General features: G+C 41.5%; 1 protein-coding gene across 1 annotated transcript in view; it reads left to right on the forward strand.

Annotated features, from left to right (window-relative positions):
• Positions 1-22735, forward strand: part of ngfrb (nerve growth factor receptor b) — a 33003-nt gene that overhangs the window by 1225 nt on the left and 9043 nt on the right. The window contains exons 2-3 of the mRNA XM_053639865.1: positions 7377-7518; positions 17057-17413. Of these exons, the coding sequence (XP_053495840.1) occupies positions 7377-7518; positions 17057-17413 (499 nt within the window). The remainder of the gene's footprint in view (positions 1-7376; positions 7519-17056; positions 17414-22735) is intronic.

Raw genomic sequence — 22735 nt, forward strand, 5'->3', positions numbered from 1 at the left:
ATGTCAAGTAGCAGCTTCTGATCCTCATGATGAAAGTAGGAGCTTGAGATCCTCAGGATGGAAGCTGGAAATTGAGATGCTTTGAATGAAAGGAAGAACTTGAGATCTTCAGGAGGGAAGTGGGATCTTGCGGGCCTCAGGATGTGAGATGGAGCTTGAGATTCTCAGGATGGAATTCTTGGGTCTTGGAAGGGCAGGAGTCGGATAGAAGTTTTTCGTTCCCCGGACAGTGTAGAACCCTGAAAAAGGCAGGAACTCTTCCTCATAGAAGAGTTATTCTGACTTCTCAGCAATTGAGTTTTGGCAGGGAAACTGGTGTACTTCCAATACAGACCGTGCAGGTGATGGAGTGTTATTTTTTAATCGCACACAGATGTTCTTCAAGTTACATTTTAATAATTAAATGATGTCTTGCCACTTGCTTGTGTGTTTCTTCAATTCTGAGCAACTTTGTGGCATTTTATTGTGACAGACGAACTGACCCTGAATCATCTGCCTCCACCAAATCTGGAGTTGGATGTTCAATAAAAAGGTGTGATGATAAAAAGGGTGACACACACCTTTGGCCATGTATTGCATGCTTAAGGGACGACTTGGTCATAGTCGCTATCCTTTTCTAAGAAAGTGTCTGAGATCAAGTCAGCAAGATGTTGGATGGTGTTTCAGCTATTGGTTTGGTACCAATACTAAATTCCATGACACCAAGCGCCACTTGATGTACCACGGATCCTCTTTCGGTGGGATTACACACCCATGTTGCCTTTTCAGATAGCACCTCACCTCCAGACATTCCCCCGAGTATTGTACCTCCTAGCACCGGGGTAGGTCCCCTGTGGTGCAGGGTTGCAGTAGCCTAATGTACATATGTAGGTGCATGTTCATGTTCAAGTGTGAGAAATCGTCCACGTTTTCAACATTAGTTCGTTGTACACATTCTTGAACAATAAAATGTTTCTCAAATGTTTGTTTGCACAGCAATGATATTCTGAAGTATTCACGCTACAGAAGGAAACAGATGTTTCCTAAAACATGTTAGAGTGACTTGCCTCCTATTTCACACTATCTTTGGTTCTGTAAACAGGTTTTTTTTGTTGTTGTTGTTATTTACTTTGTCTGTGTGGTTGTATGCACGGTATTAGGTTGAAGTGGTTCCACTAATATGCAACAAATTCCCCAAAAATGCTTACTCTATCTGGGAAAGAACATACTAGCTCCCTGGTATACAATATAAACCTTGTTCAAGTCTACATCATAATGAGAAGCTTTGTAACTTAGGTTGAGGTCCGAGCCTCCGGGGCAGGAGCGGCCTTACGCCTCAGGCGTATTATTCTTCCGTCCAGATTGATGAAGAAAAGAATAAACTCTAGTCTCTAGTCTATCATAGAATAAGAGGACTCACCAGTCACTTCTAAAGTTTACAAATCTCCACCCAAGTGGATTTGGTTTATTGCAGAATAGTTTCAAGCAGGATAACAATGATCAATACAGTAATTAACAATAAGTGTGGCGTCAGTCTGCACTACGAAATTCTTGGTAAAGGACGAACAGTTTCACACATAACATATAGTTTAGCCAAGGCACATTGGATCCTTAACGTCAGAATCAGTGGTATCCTTAGCAACAAGTTAAATGTTGACAGGTTATGAGCTGTCCTTCAGAAAAGAGAAAAATAAAATTGAGTATACATCTGATAAGCATTTCTTTAAGCGTGTGTGTGTGTGTGTTTCAGTCACTGAGCACAGGATGTTAGGCTAACCCACAATATCATGTTGAGTCCACCTGTTGGCGTCATAATGCCTCAGTGACTTTTAATCAGTCGTATGTCAGGTATAGCATATAGGAGAACAAGGTTTGTCAGCATCGCGTTGTTCTATCACCTTGCAATTTTCATATCACACATGCAAGCAAAAGCAGAACAACGTGTTTTTTTTTAAACACTTTGTATTAATTTAGTTGACATGTACGCTGGAGCTTTGCTTAGATCATGTTCATGTGGGTCAGGAAGTGGTTTTTCTCTCAGTAAGCAGACTTGTGTGCTGGTTGCTTCATTGACAGCAATCTTTTCTACATACATTTTAGTTCTTAAAGTTCTGTGTATTCTTTTGACTTTTCTTATCTGTTTCTGAACATCTCCATGGCACTCCCAAACTCGATCAGCCATTGCAGCTAAAGCAATCTGTTGTGCCCTCAGATACTGCAGGATCGTTTGGTAGTCGTCAGTGATCGGCACTTCCCGATGACTCTTTATTCTTCCCGCCTTTTCTTCTGCTCTTACCTTTCTTGTTCTTCTCTTGTCCTTGCCGGATCGTTTTGCAGTATGAGGTGTCGGATCGTCCTCTGAGGGAGGCTTTAGTAATATTCGGGAAGAAGTCACCAAGAGTTACAGTTTTGTTTCTGGGTGTAATTTGTTTAATTGTTGAGATAGGAGATACAACGCAACCGGATGTTGAGAACTCCATATCAGAGGCAGGGCCGTCTACAACGACATGCGTGTGTGTGTGTGTGTGTGTGTGTGTGTGTGTACGCGTGAGAAATTTAGGGTGGCTCAGGGGCAAGGCGGTTGCACATGAAATACCTGGCGGCAGATGTGTTTGTTTTCAGTCGATGTACAGACATTAAGGAAAGAGGTGAAGTCGAGTTTAGGGATTAAGACAGTTCCGCACTACAGTTCCTCTTTTTTTTCCTTGAACAAAGAATAAAAAGTAGGGAGGAGACATTTCATACGTCAGGTCAGGAAACGTCAAATAGTTCATGGCACCCGAAATCTCTTGTGCTACATTCATTTAATTTGCGTGCTAATGAAAAAGACGGGACGCTTATTTGTTTTTTTGTGTGCCATTTTTCAGGAAAGAAAGACAAATTATTATTATTATTTTTTTTTTGACGGGGAAATGCAATTATGAAGATTACACCTTCCTCAGACGGAGTGGGCGGAAACACGTGTCTGTATACAAATGCCACGCTAACTCATTTTTTATGACCTTGTTCTGGTTCCCCGAGAACAAAAAGAAGTACTTACTGCATGTGACCTGGTAGTTTTTGACTGTCAGTTGAGCTTGGAACGATCGCCAGAGGGCTAGAGTAGGGTGAGAGGCTAGAAATGTAAAGAATGGCAAATTTGGACAAAGGCGCCGTCTTCCTTTTTAGCCTCTCGATGTGGTTTATCCAGCTGACTCAGACATGCCTGGAGGAAGCACAGTGCTTGTTTTATCTGATTTCTCTCTCTCAGTGAAAAATGCCACTCACCTGAACTAAAAGAGGCCACTTGGCACATTTCACTCAAGCACTTGTCGACAGATTATCTACATCATTAATCTTTACCGTTGCTTACTGGCTTTCCTCGCCAGAAGGAGTCATATTTAAAAATTTAACTCCTACATGATAGTTCTGCATTTTACTACAGTGTGTTACGCAATAATCGCTGTGGAAACATCTCATCAGGGTTAAAAAGTATATTCCGAGGTTTGAGCTAAGACTTTAAGTATAGTCAGGTTTACTACGAATATATGAATGGGCACTGAATGACTAATAAATAGTCCAGTAAAAGCTCAAGTACACTTACTTATGATTTACTGCTAGTAACCTATCTTTTCTAAGATTTACAAGTAGAGTGTACTTGAAGGGAAGTACATTAAGTCTCAAGTACATGTTAAATTTACTTTTATCTCGTATGAGAATTACACTAAGCTGTAGTTTTTTTTCTTCAGTTTACTGCTATTACTCCATCTTTTCTTAAGTCTACTTAAATAGAAGTACACTATGTCAAGTACACTTTCAGTTTACAGCTAGTATACTCTGTTTTCTACGTCAATAGATAGTATACTTATACAGTTGTATAGCTAGTATACTATTAAGTATGCTATTTTTATGTACAGTCATTAATTAATCAATTAGTTAGTTAATTAGTTAGTTAATTAACATATTTGGACGAGCAAACATTTGATCATGTTTGAACATTTGATCATCATTTTTTTGAAAAAAAAAAAAAAAGTTAGTTGAGATCAGCGTTGTCTTTAATGGTTCTGGATTTGCCCAAACTACACGAAACCACAGACTCTTTCAGTCAGGCCGGTAGCTTTCTCACTCTGGTCCTGGTCATTACAGTCATCACTGGTTGTGAAGGTGGTTCATCAGCCACAGGCTAATCATTTGGTATTGTGTTAATTTGTGCCATAGCAGTCTCACCACTACACTCCAATGATGAAATATGTGTGTCTGCGTCCTGGAAATGGGCAGCCTCAGGCGCCGCTTCACTGGATTTCTCCTCCTGGAAAGGCGGATCACACTTTTTCTCCTTCTCGTGTTTTCTTGAAAAAGTGTAATATTGAACTTTGCACACCCACCATTGTCACCAATAAGTTTGAATACAGCCTAGGCCCCCCCCAGGGTCCCTCGTGACTACGCTACTGGTTTGAAATCTGCGCCATTTGTAGATGGTTTTACTTACAGTGGAATGATGTATTTCAAATAGTTTGGAGATCTTTTTAAATCCCTTGCCAGACTCACAGGCATCCACAATCTTTTTTTTCTTCCTGAAGGCCTTACAGAACTCTTTAGATCTCGGCATGATGACACCACACACCTCAATAACAAAGGGAACATCAGACACTAGATATGAGAGGGGTATAAATAAGACAGGTTCCACCTGCACTCCCTGAGCAGGTTCTAATCACTGGCACCCAATCTTTAACACCTGTTTCAAAGAGGATCAAGTGTCAAAATGTCAATAAATGTCCAAATAAAACCCCAACAGTTTCCATGGGGTGTACTAATTTTTTCACATGACTATATATTTAGCATACTATAATTGAATAGAAGTACACCAAGTGTCACGTACACTTTCACTGTACTGCTTGTGTGCTATCTTTTCTAAGTATACTTGAGTAGAAGTGCACTAAGTCAGGGGTTCCCAAACTTTTCCAAGGCAAGGCCCCCCAAATGGCATTATCATTTGACCGAGGCCCCCCTTTTGCAAGATGTCTTTAAAACACATTAAAAATACAGAATTCTGAATATATCCCCCTTTTTTATTATTATTAATAACTACATCTTACATCTTTACATTACATTACATTAGGAATTGATTGTGTGTGTGTGTGTGTGTGTAGTTGTCTGAGAGTGAGAAATAGAAAACATACATTTATTTATTTTTCACACCAAATTGTTGAGGCCCCCCGGGCGCCCCCTGGCGGACCCCAAGGGGGCCGCGGCCCCCAGTTTGAAAACCACCGCACTAAGAGTTAAGTATATTTTCAGTTTGCTGCTATGTTTCAAGTTAGCTGACAGTTTACAGCTAGTATACTAACTTTTTAAGTTTATTTGAAGGGAAGTCAATTAAATGTCAAGTATACTTACAGTTAATTTTAGTATACTAGTTTGTCCAATTATATGTCTGGTTTACAGCTTTCTTAATTTTTTTTTTTTTTTTTAAAGAATACTTCAAGAGAAGTACATTACTTTCAGTTCAGTACACTTACTTTTCCAAGTGGACTTAAATATAAGTAAACTAAATGTCAAGTGCACTTGGTTTACAGCGAGTATACTCTGTTTTCTAAGTACAACGGAAGTATACTTTTGACACTTGGATACTTCTTAATGTACAACACTTCAAATACTCTAGTATACTAGTTATTCTAAGTATCCTTGGAGAGAAGTACAGTAAGTGTATACTTACAGTTGACTTTTTATATACTAGCGTTTCCAAGTATTCTTTAAGAGAAGTTCAGTGCCAAGTATTCTGACCAAGTATACATCAAACAAAGTACATTAAGTGTCAAGTACACTTGGCTGTCTTGTTGTGAAATTAATTGAATGTGGTATATTTATCATTAAATATCCAAGTCAGCTGATTTGTATCAGTGTAGTAGTCACAAAGCATAGGATTTTATTTCTTTTTTTTGTGTGTGTGTGTGTTTTGCTGGACAGATAAACTCATAACGGGACGTGACCTGTATATGAGATTCCCACGCTTCTTCTGTTTTCATAGGACTTTGCCAAACATATTTCTTTTTAATGTTATCCTTACAGTTCTGAAAGCTATCCAAGGAACTTACTTGAAATTATAGCTGTCATACGTTGATTAAATATTTCCCTTAGTGGAAATATTAGACTCGGAAAGCCGACTGTTTTAAAGAATGATGTTTTTGGTTGTATATCACAATAGCGTCCGGTCTGAAAGGACTAATCCCAGCCAACAAAGGAAAAAAAGAACGCCGTGTACTTTCTCTATATATTAGTCATCTTCTAATTAAGCCTTAGACAGTCATAACGATAATGATTTGTACGTTCATAAATAATAGAACGTGTACCAAGAGAGGTCACGGGGTTAGTCATTATCCTTATGGGAAAAAGTCTGTTTGCTGGATGGAGTTCAGAATTTTTTTTTTTTCCCCTCCGCTGCATAAAACTTGCCTCGTTTCATTTGTCTTGCTTTGATCGATGTGCTTTTAGCATTCATAGTGGATCACAGTGACCCATGGTTAAAGCCAAGTGAAGTGAAGATCTGAGAATGGGCATCCAACACAATTCAACAAGAAGATATGAAACAACGAGGCTCTCAGAATTCACCTAAAAGAGTCGGTTCAAAGAGTCGATTCATTTAATGAGACATGGTTAATTTAAAAAAAACAAAAAAAACAAAAACAAACATGCTCGAAAGGACTTCTTCATATGGAAAGTCTTTTTGATTTCACCTCACTCAATTTTATGCTAAATGATTCTGTTCAGCGCAAGCTTGTTTTGCTTTTCGCTAAGCATGCTAGCATTTTTTCCCCCTTTAAAACTACACTCAAGGCTGATGGGTGCTTGTGTTACTGTAAGTGCATGATAAAAATACGCCACTTTTCCTACAGTACGCTTAGCCAGAGGTGAAAAGCAACAGTATCTGTACTTGTACATTGTAATCTAGCTGCTGCTATGTTCATTTGTACATGAATTTGTACTGTGACAGCTTGCTATTAGCATTCAGCTAATAACTTGCTCAGAGATATTATCATGCTAGTTAATATGTGAGGGATGAGGACTGAAGCTGTTGTTAGTTTGCGTAAGCTAAAGTTTTTCCATGTTCCCTGGTGAAGGAGGCGCTAATTTAGATCAGGAGCGAAAAGGTTTTTCTTTTCCGTTCATACTTCATGTGGATTTACACGTTTCTACATTCATTTGAAGAATTTTTTTACCAGAGCGTTTATTTCAATGCATTTATAATCAGACTTTTTAAAGGATTTCAGCACTTTTTAAACACCTCCGTTGCTAGCATGGAAGTACTGCTACGCATGCTAGCATTTCCTCTGCCTTTTTTAAAGAATCGGTGAACACAATGTGTTTTTAGGTAAGGATTCCCATTCACTAACTCTTCATCCTTCTGTGTTTGTGTGAAGGTGGGCGTGTTCTCGGCTCAGCAAGTGTGTCGTTCAGGACAGTACACCACCAGCGGCGAGTGCTGCAAACAGTGCCCGCCGGGCGAGGGCGTGGTCAAGCCGTGTGGAGAGACGCAAACAGTGTGTCAGCCGTGCCTCGACAGTGAGTACCTGGTTTAAAATGACACATCCTCACTTCTTTCCAAGCTGAATTAGTGCTAGTTCTCTAATGGAAAAAGCAGTTTTATTTTGAGTTCAATCCACGTGCTTTCCTTTTGATCTTGGTTCTGTCTCCACCCCTGCGCTGTCATTGCTGTGCTACCTGATTGTGTCCACCTGGTCTGTGTTTCGCCCTTAATTACTTTGTACCATATATTTCTGCGCATACACCGTTCTTACAGTGTTTAGCATAATATAACTGGATGAAATGACACAATAAATAAGGTTTACTAATGTTAGTTCCTGTTACATATTTACTACCATATATTTACTACCAGCACTAGCTTTATGATTTGTTACGGCCAAAATGAAACCATTAAAACATTCAATTTCTAGTTTGCTAGAAAGCTAGGGATTGTTGGGAAATTTGTTCTGGCGATTGTTCAAATTTAAGCCCCGCCCTGTTTGAAGGTACTAATTAGTATAGCTGTAGTTATGTCAGAAAACTTAGTTTTTCATTTTTAATTTATTTATTTCTTTTTTACAGCGCAAATGTAGTAGGAATGCAGAGGAATGCAGCAACCAATAATAAACAAACAAACAAAAGGGTGATGCGTTACAGTATATGGACAGAAACACTTCCTGGAAAATGAGACTTTCAGGGCATTTTGCTCTTCTGAAGCCATGCCCCTGAGTATGACTTAGCACTGGGATTGGACAGTGAATGCGTTTCAGTGTAGCATGACTGCAGTGGGGAATTCCAGTCACTGATGACCATTCATTTGCAATGAAGTTTTGCCTTTCAGTGTGTAACATTTTCTTCATGTCATTAATGAAAACCAATACCGTTTTTTTAAACGATTGCTTTTCACTCTGGCAAGGAATCTTCCCCGTAACGATGAGAAGACTCACTTCATGCATTTTGGTCATGGATACACTGCACGAGAGAATCCTGAATACAGAATGCCGATGAGCTTTCAGCAAAATGTTCTACCGCGGCTCTTCGGATGTTAAAGTCGGCTCCTGACGCGGTCGTGTCACTTGGGAACATTTAATACGCATTTAACGTAAACTGAGAAAAAGATCATTGCATGTAAACAGAACATGATACGTCTGAGCTTGAAATGTGCAAATTCCACCCTGAGGTCAAACATCTGAGCAGGGTCAGCGTGGTGATGAAAACGCGTCATGTTTGAACAGAAGGTGAGGGACCGCGCTCTCACGCTTTCGCTGCCATGGGTGTGATAAATTTCTAGAAATATGGGAAATGGGTTCGAGCACATGTTTTCTTTGGATGGGTGCTTTCACACTTGTAAAAAAGTTGCGTGAAGAGCTCAAAGTCGATTTTCTTCGTCTCCTACCGTGTCTGGGTGGCTGTATGCAGACCACTCCAAAGAATGAAATGAACCTGGTCCAAACATATCATTTAGTAATAGTCATTTATACCACAGAAGGTTTATTTATTTATAAAGCACATTTAAAAACTCTGAAAGTGCTGTTTCAGGGAAGATTTGAACATAGCAGTAGAGGAGGAAGATCTAATATACAAAGGGAGACTATTCCAGAGCCTGGCAGCAGCTACTGAGAAAGCCCGGTCAGCTTTGGTTTTAAAGCGTGAACGAGGGACTGAAAGGAGTCGTTGATCGAAGAGATCTCGATGCAGTATACAGGCTAAGGAGATCACATATGTACTGGCGAGCAAGTCCGTGCAAAGCTTTAAAAACGAATGTACCACATTATGTTCCATTTACAAGCGATCGAGAGCGGTTTTAGCCAATCCGAAATAGAGGGAATTACAGTAGTCTAACGTTGATGTTAAAAATGCATAAATAACCGTTTCACGGTCCTTCTTCAGCTGAAAAAAGCTGCTTTTGACAACAGCACTGATCTGTTGTATCAAAACACAACGTAGGCTCTCGAACAACACCAAGGTTTTTGACACGATCATTTGACATATTGGTAGAGAGAGGACCTAACTGGTTGATGCAAGCGGTTCATGTGAAGAAACCCACCAACATCCCAGAGTTGAAGATGTTCTCTACTGAGGAACGGGCTAAAATTCCTCCAGTTACCCCAAACGTTTAGCTGCAGTTATTGCTGCACAAGGGGGTCACACCAGATACTGAAAGCAAAGGTTCGCATACTTTTACCCCTCACAGATGTGAAATATTGGATAAGTACAATAATTTTGTCTCATTTGTTCACAAATGACAATTTTGCCTGGGTAAGTGAAATATTGCTGAACATAACCACAGGGTTAACTACAACAAGCTGAAAAACTATTTCAGCAGGGTGACCCTGGGGAGCATTCCGGCGATACCTGTTTGTGTCAGGACAGTGATTAATGTCAGGCTAGACAGAACTGAAGGGACATGTCAAAACTGGACATTATGAGTGTATAATTATTAGTGTCTGTTTCTGATCAGCGATAGTCCGGATACCGCTTCCAGGTGGGCCTTTTTTCCCTTAAGTTTCTGTCTCTATTGAGGTTCTCAGGTGTGCAAATTGACCATTCATGTAAAAATCAGGTGATTGTGAAAGCACACTAGAGTTGCATCCCAGATCCTGATGTTTACGGCGAAACTTTAACCTCAAAAACAAAACCAAACAAAAAACACGTCAATCCGTCGCCCGGAGCTTGTGATTTGTCATGTTTCGGAGAATCTGATAAGCCTCTAAAGCACCCATGCGTGTGTATGTCAATGGAACTCCTTCGCCTCGGGCCAAAATACTCCATCAACATACACGAGGCCCTCCACCTTCTTTCTGATCACCCACCTGTCACTAAAGGCCCTACATCACTAGGATTAACCTATAAAGGTAGACTTCACTCTTTATTCTGTTTCAGACTCCTCATATGAAACTTTTACCTCAGCTGAAATTTTGTTTTGTTTTGTGAAAGCATTATTCCTATCCCGAGCTTTACAGAAAACCAGATGTAGATTTTAATCCAAGCCAGAGCCATGAACAAGCCAGATGCAACAGTGGTGAGAAAAAACTCCCGGAGATGACATGAGGAGGACACCTTGACAGAACCCAGACTCAAAATGGAACCGGTCCTTTTCTGGATTATAAAATATTACAGTAAACAATAAAGTACCGAGTGTGTTGAAGCACAGGAGAGCCTTGGGTACAGATCTACAGTATCCAGGTGAGATTAAACACTGAAGCAAGGGTGAGACTTGGGTGCAAATATCCACAACAGAAGAAGGTGAGTCGGAAATGCAGGCGCTCCAAGAAGAAGTAGAGCAACAGCACACAATTTATGTCCTTTTTACACTCGAGTGAAATTTGAATCGTCCACTCAGATTCATATTTCAGTCGAGAGTTTCCTAGGATAAAGGTGTTTAAATAACATCAGGATGTGAGGTCTTCTCTCACTTCTCATTTCCCCTTTCCTGCTCCTAAATGGCTTATTAGGAGACATCTAAAAATGCAAATGGATGAAATTAGGAGACATGATAGCAACGTGAACTTTGGGAGTGCAGACAGAATGACTGTGACTTGATATCGAGATAAACCAGCTGCTTTAGCAACACACACACACACACACGGACACAATAATAATAAATTATATCTGGCCACATCAGTTTGCCTTTTATGGCCACACAGAAGTCATTTACAGAATGTTACCTCTGCTCCTCTGCACAGTACCAACCATGGAACTGACACACACACACACACACACACACACACACACACACACACACACATATGGTGTAGTCTCTCTGAAATAATGCACTGATATGCATTATTGATGACGCACATTATGGTAACGGCTGCAAGAGAGGAGTAGAGAGGGAGTAGAGCAAGATGAAGAAAGAAGGGATGAAAAAAGAGAGGGGGCAAAAAGAGAGGAAAAGGCTGAGTGGGTGCTTTCCTTCACTTTAGCCATCATCAGAAAATCCATTAGTGACCATAGTGCATGACACACCAGGGAATCTAGAGAGGTAATAATCAAGCGCTGATGAGTGTGTGAGAGTGTATGGAGAATGCGTTGGTGTGTGTGTTGAGTGTGGGTGTGTATGGACACAGTGGACCCTGTTGACTATCCCTCGTTTATAAGCATACGGTGTCCTGATCTGTATTAAGATAACCATTATTCTGTAGGCTAAATAGACAGGTTAGTCATAGTACAAACGGTTAAAGAAAAAGTATTAGGGACTTCTAGTGCTCTTAGACTTAGTGGTTAGCGCATTTGCCTCACACCTCCAGGGTTGAGGGTTCGATTCCCACCGCGGTCCTGTGTGTGCGGAGTTTGCATGTTCTCCCCGTGCTTCGGAGGTTTCCTCCGGGTACTCCGGTTTCCTCCCCCAGTCCAAAGACATGCATTGTAGGCTGATTGGCATGTCCAAAAGTGTCTGTAGTGTATGAATGTGTGTGTGTGATTGTGCCCTGCGAAGGATTAGCACCCTGTCCAGGGTGTACCCCGCCTTGTGCCCCATGCCCACTGGGATAGCCTGCAGGTTCCCTGCAACCCAGTAAGAATAAGGGAATGGGAACAGGAGCTTGTGGGTGGCAAGAGTGTCCAGATGTGGCCGGAATTCAAGGTCTCAGAATGTCAGCAGTAGTATCTGGATGGGGCAGAATCTTGAAGGCTTCGGTTTCTGACCCTCAAGATGACTAACTAGATGGTCCAGATGGTGTGGGAGCTTTTGGATGGCACCAGAAGTTTTCCTATAGGATGGCAGGAGTAAGATATAGATAGAGTCAGATGCATGTAGGCTTCAATTTTGGCCTCCAAGATGGCACTAGTAGTATCTAGATGGAAGCAGGAAATTGTAGACCTCAGAGTGGAAGACATAAGAACTTGGAAGAACAAGAGCTTGTTGCCATTATGATGGCTGGAGTACGGTGAAGATGTGGTATGTCTCAAGAGGTGAAGCAGAATCTTGTGGGCCTAAAAATAACAGGAGTGGGATCGGAATGAGAGCAGGAGCTTATAAGCCTTAGGATGGGAGCTGAAACTTATAGCCATTTGGATGGCAGGGATAGGATCAGGATAGAGGCAAAAGCTCGTAGGCTTTAGTTTCTGGGTCTCATAATGGAAACAGGAGGTTAAAGGTGGGTCAGAAACTTACAGCCCTTATAGTCCTCAAGTAGGTCCAGATGACTCCAGGACCTCAGAGTGGAAGACATGAGAAACAGTGGAAGCAAGAGCTTGTTGACATCAGGGTGGCACAAGTAGAACAAGGATATGGTAGGCCTTAGGACATAAAGCAGGAGCTTGTGGGCCTGAAGATGGACGGAGTGGATCAGAAATGTGTTGGCTTCAGTTCCTGCGAGTCAGGATGGCAACCTTAGTATCTGGATGGGTCAGAAACCTATAGTCCTATAGAAGTTCTCAAGAAAATCTCGTAGGCCTCAGAGTAAAGGAAGTAAGAATTCAAAGGAACATGAATGGGGTAGCACATTTTGGCATCCTGCTGGCATTAATACAATGAGCAAAACATATAGCCCTCAAGTTGGTGACAGCAGAAAGATCTTAACAGGAGCAGAAGGTTATGGGCATCAGTATGGGTTGGTGCAAGAGATTACTGATGTCTCAATGGCATGAATAGGCACTTGCGAGCCTCAGCACAGGTAATAAGGGAAGTGTTATGCATTATTTCTTTACATTGAACTAATCTGTGTGCAAAATTGTTATCAATATCGGTTACCTGTGCAGCATAGAAAGCAATGACGCCCATACTTGAAGGATCCCTGAGACACCAGAAACATTTGATCATATCATTAAAGTTGGATGATTGCATGTGAAAAGTGTAAAAACAGCTCTGACATCTCAGATCAGCAGGACACCCATGGTCTTCCACCTGTACCTTTTTTGACACAAGAAGGTCAGCTATAGGCTTGACTGAACAGAGAAAGAGAGTGCATGTTTAAATCCTGATTATTGTCAGGAAGGCATTTCCAAAGCCTAGGAGCCACGTAGGAAAAGGATCCACTGTGGTCTGTTGGTATTGATCAGAGAGCTGCATTTAGCAACCATAGAGACCAAGTGAGATTGCTTAGGTACTACTCTAAGCCATTTAGAGCTTTAAATGCCAAAAGCAAGCCCTCTTTAAAAAACATAACAGGTGGCCAATGTAGATTGGAGGCAACCAAAGTGCTCAATGTTTCTAGTTACTGTAAGAACCCTAGACTAACTGAAGCCAATTCATGCTTCTTATAATAAACGTTTCATATCTATATACCGGAATTGAAAACGAGTGTTACTGTCAACACCAAAGATGATTGGTTCAAGACATACCGTGCTTAGGCAGGTTATTTCTGATTGTCTTGGGTTCAGGGATGAATGCACACAAGGTGACGTATGGATATATGGTTTGGAAGGAATGTGAAAAGAAACCTGTGATTATTAGGCCCTCCCCCAAACGAGCACAGTATTGATCCTGGGTGTGGACTCAGACATTCAGGCTAGTTGTGAAAACTCTATAAGTGAACGTTACCATGCATCCAGTCCTTAATGTTTCTGGTGTATCTATAGTTCATTTGTAGTTCTAAATGTAAAAAAAAAATGTAGTTCATAGTTTAGTTCTAAATGTAAAAAGCATGTACAAAGATAACAGCAGAAAGAAAAGAATTCATCTTTGTGGTGCTCTGTAATGTACTTATTTAGGGTCAGATCAAATTAGTTTGGATTTTTACCCTTTTTTCTACCAGTTTGGGCAGTGGTGGCTTGGCGGTTAAGGCTCTGGGTTACTTATCGGAAGGTCGGGGGTTCAAGCCCCAGCACTACCAAGCTGCCACTGTTGTGCCCTTGAGCAAGGCCCTTAACCCTCTCTGCTCCAGGGGGCACTGTATCATGGCTGACCCTGCACTCTGACCCCAACTTCCTGACATGCTGGGATATGCGAAGAAAAGAATTTCACTGTGCTCTAATGTATATGACCAATAAAGACTCATTATCATTAATTTTGTCATTTGCCCATTCCCACACTCTAAATAGATATGGCAGCTACTGTACTAAGCAGGGAGGGTGAGGGATAACGTGTGCTTCCTCCAAGACATAGGAAACCACCATATCTTTTCAAACTACTGCCCACTCAGAGGAAAGCTCTGCACAGTTACTTATACATGAGCTGACCATAGTGTCATTTTGATGGACAGGAAAGAGAAAATTGTAGTAACACCATCCCTCCAACCTGTTTTGCTCTCTTGGACCCCCAGCCATGGATGGCTTTTGGATCTTTGAGATTTGATCTTTAGATCTCCTGATGACAGGGCAGACGTTATGGTTATGCTACTCCAGTGTCCGTAACCCCATTTTCATTAATAAAGTGATGCCTGTCAGGTAAAATATCGATCTAAATTAAAAATGATCTATAGCAATGGTCACCAACGCTCTTCCTTGAGATCTACCTTCCTGCAGGTTTCTTCTCCTACCAAAATCGAACACACCTGTTTTTAGTTGATCAAGAACTTCTTAAAGTATTGATTAGATGGTCAGGTGTGCACGATTATGGTTGGAGCTAACGCCTTCAGGAAGGTTGGTGACCACTGATCTATAGAGTCAAACCTGCACAAAGGTCTGTGAGTATGAAGAGGATGATCTACCAACAGAAGACAAAAAAGTAAACGAGCCAATGTCTGTGCTATAGAGGGATCTAAATCTAGAAGCCCTTCATAAGACCAGACAAGTTTCTTTATTAGTTTAAGAATCGTAGTCGGAAATCCATAGCAGATTTGCAGTAGGCCCAAAACAGGATGAGGATTTAGGGAAACGAGAAATGAGTAGAATGGAGTTTACTCAGGCAAGACTTCTCAGACAATAGAAAACAAAGCACAGCCTGAGGTAAAAACAGGACAATACCCAGGTCTTTATTTGGGCACAGGACAGAGTCTGGAGTGGGATCTGAGACAGAAACAAGGCTGAGGACATAAATAGGAACAGGACTCAGACTGAAACAGTAGAAGTAGTAATACGGGCTGAAACAGGAGCTAGGACTGCATCAATTTGCCAACAACTTACATGGCCACTGGCATTTAGTCAATGGAAAACCGACTTGCACCGACTTGCACATCTTTTTTTGAGGGGTCAATGAATGTATATCCCACCATTTAGAAGGAATTATAGACTTATAAAAGACTTGAAATAACAGAATAGTAGTGGCAACTCTGCTGAGGACACCTGCAATAACTCAAATGTGATTGACAAAAAAGTTAAGGAAACAAAAAGAAGGACATTGCCTTCTTGCAGGGTCCCTGATCCAATCCTGAGTTCAGGTGACTGTTTCTCATGTTCTCTTTATGTCTGGGTGGGTTAACGCTGGGTTCTCTGGTTTAGTCCCATATGTCAAGTGCCCTGCAATGGCCTGGTGTCCCATCAAGGGTGTATTCCCACCTTACGCCCAGTGCTCCTGGAATAGACTCTGGCACCCTGCTCAGGATAAAGCGCTCATTGAAGATGAATGAATGAACAATGCTGCAGATAGTTAGTCATCTGCAAACAACTTTCTGTCCATTATATTTTACTGTTCATATTTATTTTTCCAAAGATACTGTATAGTTTCTTGCAAACTTTTGGCATCTTTGTAATTTTCCAAAAACTGACTACTGTCACAAGTTCTAACTGAGACCTGACCTGTCTCGAGCGTGAGATCTCAAACAGCATCAGTTTTGTTGTAATTTAAGAATTATTTTAAAACAAGCAAGTGTCTCTTTAATTCCTGGGTAAATAAACACACCATCTTCTTCTTACTCAGACTATTGGCTTAATTCAGCAGAAATTCATAGGCCAGGGAAGGTCAGATGAGATCTTAAACACAACGCCGAGATAGCTCACTCTCTTAGCGTCCTTTTTTTTTTCTTCCTTTTCTCATTGCACACCCTTATCACACGGTATCTTTAGGAACAGTGTTTATTAACAGGCTTTTGAAAACATCATATGATCTAGTAAATATGCTGAATGAATCTTTTGTGTTTCATTTAGTTCAACTCTGTGAAAGTTCATACTACGCTGACACTCCACTTTTCTTTTCTAACAGATTTTATTAATGAATGAAATCAGTCGATTTATTTGTTTGTTTATCAATTGTTTCTTTATTTATTTACTTTGGGGAAAAAATTAACATGAAACTTAAAACAGTATACTTTTATAAATAAATCATATCAAACTTGATGATGATGATGATTATAAGAAACAGATTCTTAAGGCTTCCATCCATCCATCCATCCATTTTCCATACCGCTTATCCTACACAGGGTCATGGGGAGCCTGGAGCCTGGAGTTCCCAGGGAACTCGGGGCACAAGGCGGGGGACACCCTGGATGGGGTGCCAACCTATCACAGAGCACAACTGCACACACAACCACACACTATGGACAAATTGGAAATGCCAATCAGCCTACAGCACATGTCTTTGGAAACCCTCGAAGCATGGGTAGAACATGCAAACTCGAGGCAGGATTTGAACCCCCAACCCCAGAGGTGCGAGGCAAACATGCTAAGCCACCTTGCCCTTGATTCTTAATGATGAGCTGATGCTTTTGACGGATGCTTTAGAAGTCCATCTGTCTAACGTTGCTTTCATTCCTTGCAGGTGAGACGTTCTCGGAGATCTTCAGCCACACAGCAAAATGCAGGAAATGCACAGAGTGCACTGGGCTGTTACGTATGGAGACGCCATGCACGGATGCCAACGACGCCACCTGCGTGTGCGACTATGGCTACTTCATGTCACCCATAACGGGGCAGTGCCAGGCGTGCACGGCGTGTCCATTGGGCAGCGGCGTGCTGAGGCGCTGTGCCCTCGAGCAGGACACCATATGTGAGATGTGCATGGACGACACATACTCAGACCAGGAGAGCGAGCTCAACCTGTGCCTGCCGTGCACCATCTGCGAGGATACGGAGGAGCTCCTGCACTGCACCGCCGTCAGCGACACCGTGTGCCAAGGTACGAAAGCGGCGCTGTAGAAATGGCGCACTCTTGAGTTTGCCAAGACGAGAGAGTTCCTGTTACCCCTTCGAAGTACAGTGTTTATTCGTTAAACAACGTCATTTTTAACAGCTTTTTATCTGTTACATTAGTTACATTTCATGTTTGCAAAACAACTTCGTACCCATTATCAACTTATTATACGTTATAACAGCTATAACACTAGTTCCCTCACCAGCCTCTCTTTTTTCCTCTCTCTTGAAGTTGATGAAGAAAAAAAAACGTTTTGCCATGCTAAATCGCAAAACTCCTCTGTTCTGAAGATGTTGGAAAATGTAAAGTTACAGTTTTACCTCTGACACTGGAGACTCCTTACATTTACACTTGACATTTTACATTTATTCATTTAGCAGATGCTTTTATCTAAAGCAACTTAGAAATGAGAAAATACAACCAAAGCGATATATCAAGCAGAGAACAATACAAGTAGTGCTACTGTACAAGATCATTAATTGAGTTCCAGAAGAAGCAAAGTGCGCAGAGTAGAGGTGTAAGTGCCAGAGTAATTATTTTATTTTATTTTATTTATTTATTTTTTTTAGGGGTTAGTTAGGTGTTCACAGAAGAGGTGGGTCTTTAGCTGTTTTTTGAACATGGTGAGTGATTCTGTGGTCCGGATTGGAAGTTCATTCCACCACTGGGGGACAGTTAGTTTAAATGTTCTTGAAAGGGACGTTGAGCCACACTGAGTAGGCACTACTAAGCATCGGTCATTGATCGATGGCAGATTGCGTGAGGGAACGTAAGCCTTCAGGAGAGAGTTGAGGTAGGGGGCGCTGTTTCAGACAAGGTTTTCTAGGTGAGCATCAAGGCCTTGAATTTGATGCAGGCGTCAACAAGAAGCCAGTGGAGGGAGATGAAGAGGGGTGTGACATGGGTTCTTTTGGGTTGAAGACGAGGCGTGCTGCTGCATTCTGAATCATCTGAAGGGGATTGATGGAGCTGGCCGGAAGGCCCGAGAGTAGTGAGTTGCAGTAGTCCAGTTTAGAGATAACAAGAACCTGGATTAGTATCTGTGTAGCCTGTTCGGTGAGGTAGGGTCTGATTTTCTTGATGTTGTACAGGATGAACCTACAGGACTGTGCAGTTGTTGAGATGTGGTCTGTAAAGGTCAAGCTGTCATCAAGAATCATTTACAAGAATCAAGATTCCTTCCGTAAATAGTAAATAATCAACGATTAGACACATTTTTAAGACTTTTTTGTGGTGTGTCCGCAGTACAAGTCCCTGTGAATGAGCAGTTAAGATAGTTAACTAGTAAACCAGAATCCAGTATAGATAGATAGATGGAGAGCAAGAGAGAGAGAGAGAGAGAGAGAGAGAGAGAGCTGAGAGATGTACCAATAAAGCAAAAGCGACAGATGATAGAAGAAAAAGCGAAAACAGGTGAGAAACCAGCAGAGGGAAGGAGATTTCTAACAGCACTTGGCCAATCGTAAATCTAAAAAAATCTCATAAACCCATCAAAAAAATGCATCACTGTAGTCAAACTGACTAGCACCCTGAAGGGCAAGAGGTCAGAAGTTAATCCTGTGACCTTTATCCCCTTCGTCCACCTATACGCTGATGTAAAGCCAACGTGGTAAAACTATTACTCTCGTTTTTCCATCCACTGTGGATTCGTGTCCTTGTGTGACATCACTTTTTTATCCTGAAAACTTTCCAAACTGGCAAAGTGAACGCTAAAACACAATCAGTCAACGATATATACGCTAAATTACCTGAGAGTGTCCCAACACAACATATACAAATAGCTAGCAAAAAACATTTCTTGAGTTTCATTTTACATTTCTTCTCGTTGTAAGATGGACTTTAGACCCATTTGATATATTTTTCTGAGGTAAAAACAACCTTGCTAGCAAAGCTAAATAGCCTCTTTTTCACATGCTATATATGATACATTTGTAAAGCATGTCGTTTTGAGCAGTTTCCGTGTACACAATACTGACAGAAAGAAAACAAAAACAGTTTAACGTCGGGTTGGCGTTTCAGAGTCCGTGACAATAAAATTTGTCTCCATAAGTCCAAGACGTTTGCTAGTTAAATAGGTAAAACTAGCAAAGAAGTCTTGTTAAAGTGTGTGTAGCCAGAATGAAAGATGCGCTAGGCTAAAAACAGGCTAAGGGATGAAATCTAATAGGGCGCTAGTGTCGGAAAAATGCTAACAATTTCACCTCCTGTTGAAAACAGTGAGATATTTTTACCACACACCATATTAGCATACCTCACAGGCTAGTAATTAGCATTCTAAGGTGTGTCGTCGTTTATCTTGTAGAAAATTTTTTAACCTCGTTATTTTTCCTGATATGCGTTAATAGTAAGCAGCATGTTTAGTTGAGTTTTTTTCTCAGAGCGCACTAAATCTGCTAAATCATTGTGCTAGGTGCTACAGTGTGTATGTGTGTGTGTGTGTGAGTTCAATATCTATCACGTGGTACATTGTAAAAATTGTTATGAAATTTCTGATATTAGGACTGACTGAAAGGGGTTTAGGGTGTGTTTAGGGTGTGTCGTTGCTAGTGAAATGTCTAAAGTTGTCTCACTGTTGGAGATTTTTAGCTTCAAGCAGACATTTCACTCTAATCTTAGTCCATGGGGTGAAAGGTCAGAGGTTGCGACAGGCTACTGTAGGCAAGAGGTTAATGAATAGATGGACAGGTTTGCATCGTGTTGATTACCTCTGTAAACACCACGCTAAGCACTCAGATGATGAAAGGCTTAAAGCTAATGAGCTAGAGGTTCAGCAACAGGACAGGTCCTTATCTCCTTACTGCTGGTAGAATTCATTCAAAACAATCTGGATTTTCAAAAAAAGCATGGCGTCGATGTTCCGATTGTGATAAAGAGAAATCCAGCATTGCATCACAGAGCAGAAGAAAATGAGGAAAGCCGGGTTTCAGAAATGATTTTGATCTCATCTGGTCCGAACATGCTCTTGGGTCTTGCTGTAATTAGAGTGTGTGTGTTTGTGTGTGTGTGTGTGTGTGTGTGTGTGTGTGCAGGGGGCCCACACAGGAAGCCATTTAGGTTAGCGGAGGAGGCTGCGTGAAAGTGGTGTGTAATCTCATTAATAAACGGATCAGTTTCAGAGCTTCTACCATGTGGGTGTGTGATGAATGACCGAGGGGAAGAGAAGACTCCCAGGAAAGAAGGGTCCAATCAATTATAGTCATTTTACCATGACAGTGTATGGTTTAGCTTCATTGCTATAGCGCTAAATCTACTTAGTGACGTTGATACAATGGCAAAGAGACAGATAAAGGTCAAAAACCAGGGATCAGACAGTAAAAACGAAACAGCGAGACAAACCAGATTCACAAATGCACATCTTTTTGGTCAGCATTCCCTCCCCACTCAACCACTCAACCACTGCTACCAACATGAACATGTGCTTTCTCCAAGAACCGTGGAGCCAGCCGCAGCCCTCTTCCACATACATGACCTCAAAGACACCTGGTTTTGAGAGACTGTGCCATCTGTGGCATCATCAGGATTCCAACTCGCCACTTGGGAGCCCCTCAAAAATGCATTTGTGACAGGGAACAGGAATACTTTCGGCGTTATGCAAGTGGAGAGGTCTTGATTGGTGCAATTGGTGGCCTGAAATTAATTCATATAACAGTTTAAAACGAACGGATAGTCGACCACAAGAAGAACCGTTCCGAGCACTATCAGAGCTCCTACATTTCCCCAGAGCAATATTTTCACACCTTCTCACCAATCAGAATCTAGAATTCAACAGTGCTGCGGTGTAAACAGACAGAAGGTATAAGAAGCAGGAAGTGGCACTTGAATGGAAACCCAAGGGAATTTCGTGGGTCTGACCTTGAAACTTCCTGACTCAGAGGTTCGAAACAAAGGCATTATGGAAGATCAAGTTGATCTTGAATTGTCTTGAATTCCAGTTTCTGTCCGTCATACGATTATCACTCGGAGTGTGTGTGAGAACACATTGTACGCCGACCCTCCACAGCAGGGCATTGATAGAGTTATCACGGCCACGACTGACCTTTCACCTTAGCCCGTTGCCTAATACAATGTGTGGCTTTGTGTCTGGAGAGACGCCACGTTAATGCGCTGCTCTATCTCGTTTTGCCGTCCTCTCTCTCACCCCAGCCTCCTTCCATCACCCTCCATCTCTCGCCACGCTCCTACACAATGAAGTCCGCCAAGTCCGTGTTACGGCGCCTGCTGCTCGCTGGCTTTTACCCCTGTGACATTCCCAGAGTTTTTTCTGATTTTTCCACAGCCACAAAGGTCCGAGAGGTGAAAGCCTGAGCACGTGGCTCAGCCCAGGGCACTTTTTTTTTTCTCCAGCCTCATAAATTCACCAAGGATGACCTCGAGAACTGAGGACGCAGTTAAATTTCACCCGAGCAGAATTCCCAGCGCAAGATGTTTCATTCCTTATGAGGAGCGCTAACTTGTGGTGTTTGTGGACTGCAAACTGACTTCAGTTATGGCAAAAAGTACGGCCCTCGGTTAACATCACTGCTGCTTCGAGGAGAATGACATCTATGATTGGACTTTTCTTGGGTTTGACGTCAAACTCAGGCCTTGCCGACCAAATGCAAAAAACCCAATATATAAAATCTCATAGTACGCTACGACTCAGCATTTTAACACTATCTAGAATGATAGAAATCTAGAAACTCTTCAACTCTATGCACTATGCACATTATGCAATTTATTCTACCGATACGTTTAAAAATATATATATATATATACACGGTTATGTTAAGGGTTTCGCGAAGTAGTCGACTAATAACTCCATCGATGCCGTTGTTAGGGAAAGCAGCGAAGCCGACCGTTGAAGACACATGCTGCGAATTTGTTCCTGATTGGCTCCTCTAGACACGGCTCCGCTGAATTGTCAATTTCCTTACTCCTGGTTCTCGTCCGTTTCCGACTTTCTTCTGGTTCGATTCCATTTTCTCTTCCGACTCCACGAAAATATCGCATTTCCTGCAATATTTCCTGTGGTATAATTTTTAGCCCAAGTAGATTTCCATACTGTGAAAACTGTGGTTATGTTTTATTCTGTAGTTCAGCTAAACATTATCAGTATTGACTCAGAACAGATGAGAGCTCAGAATAAACACAGTTCTTTGCCAAACATTCGGTTTTTATCAGCGACTTTTTAAATAAATAATAAAAAAACACGAGGTCATTGTGAATCTATGAACATCTGTGAGAACTCTTCTGTTTCCTCAACAAGCTGTCTTCAGCTAAATTATTCACATCATTGCATGTGATTGGAGAAACTGAATCGATTGGAGA

Source organism: Ictalurus furcatus, chromosome 13 (genome assembly GCF_023375685.1).
Source record: "Ictalurus furcatus strain D&B chromosome 13, Billie_1.0, whole genome shotgun sequence".
NCBI lineage: Eukaryota > Metazoa > Chordata > Actinopteri > Siluriformes > Ictaluridae > Ictalurus > Ictalurus furcatus.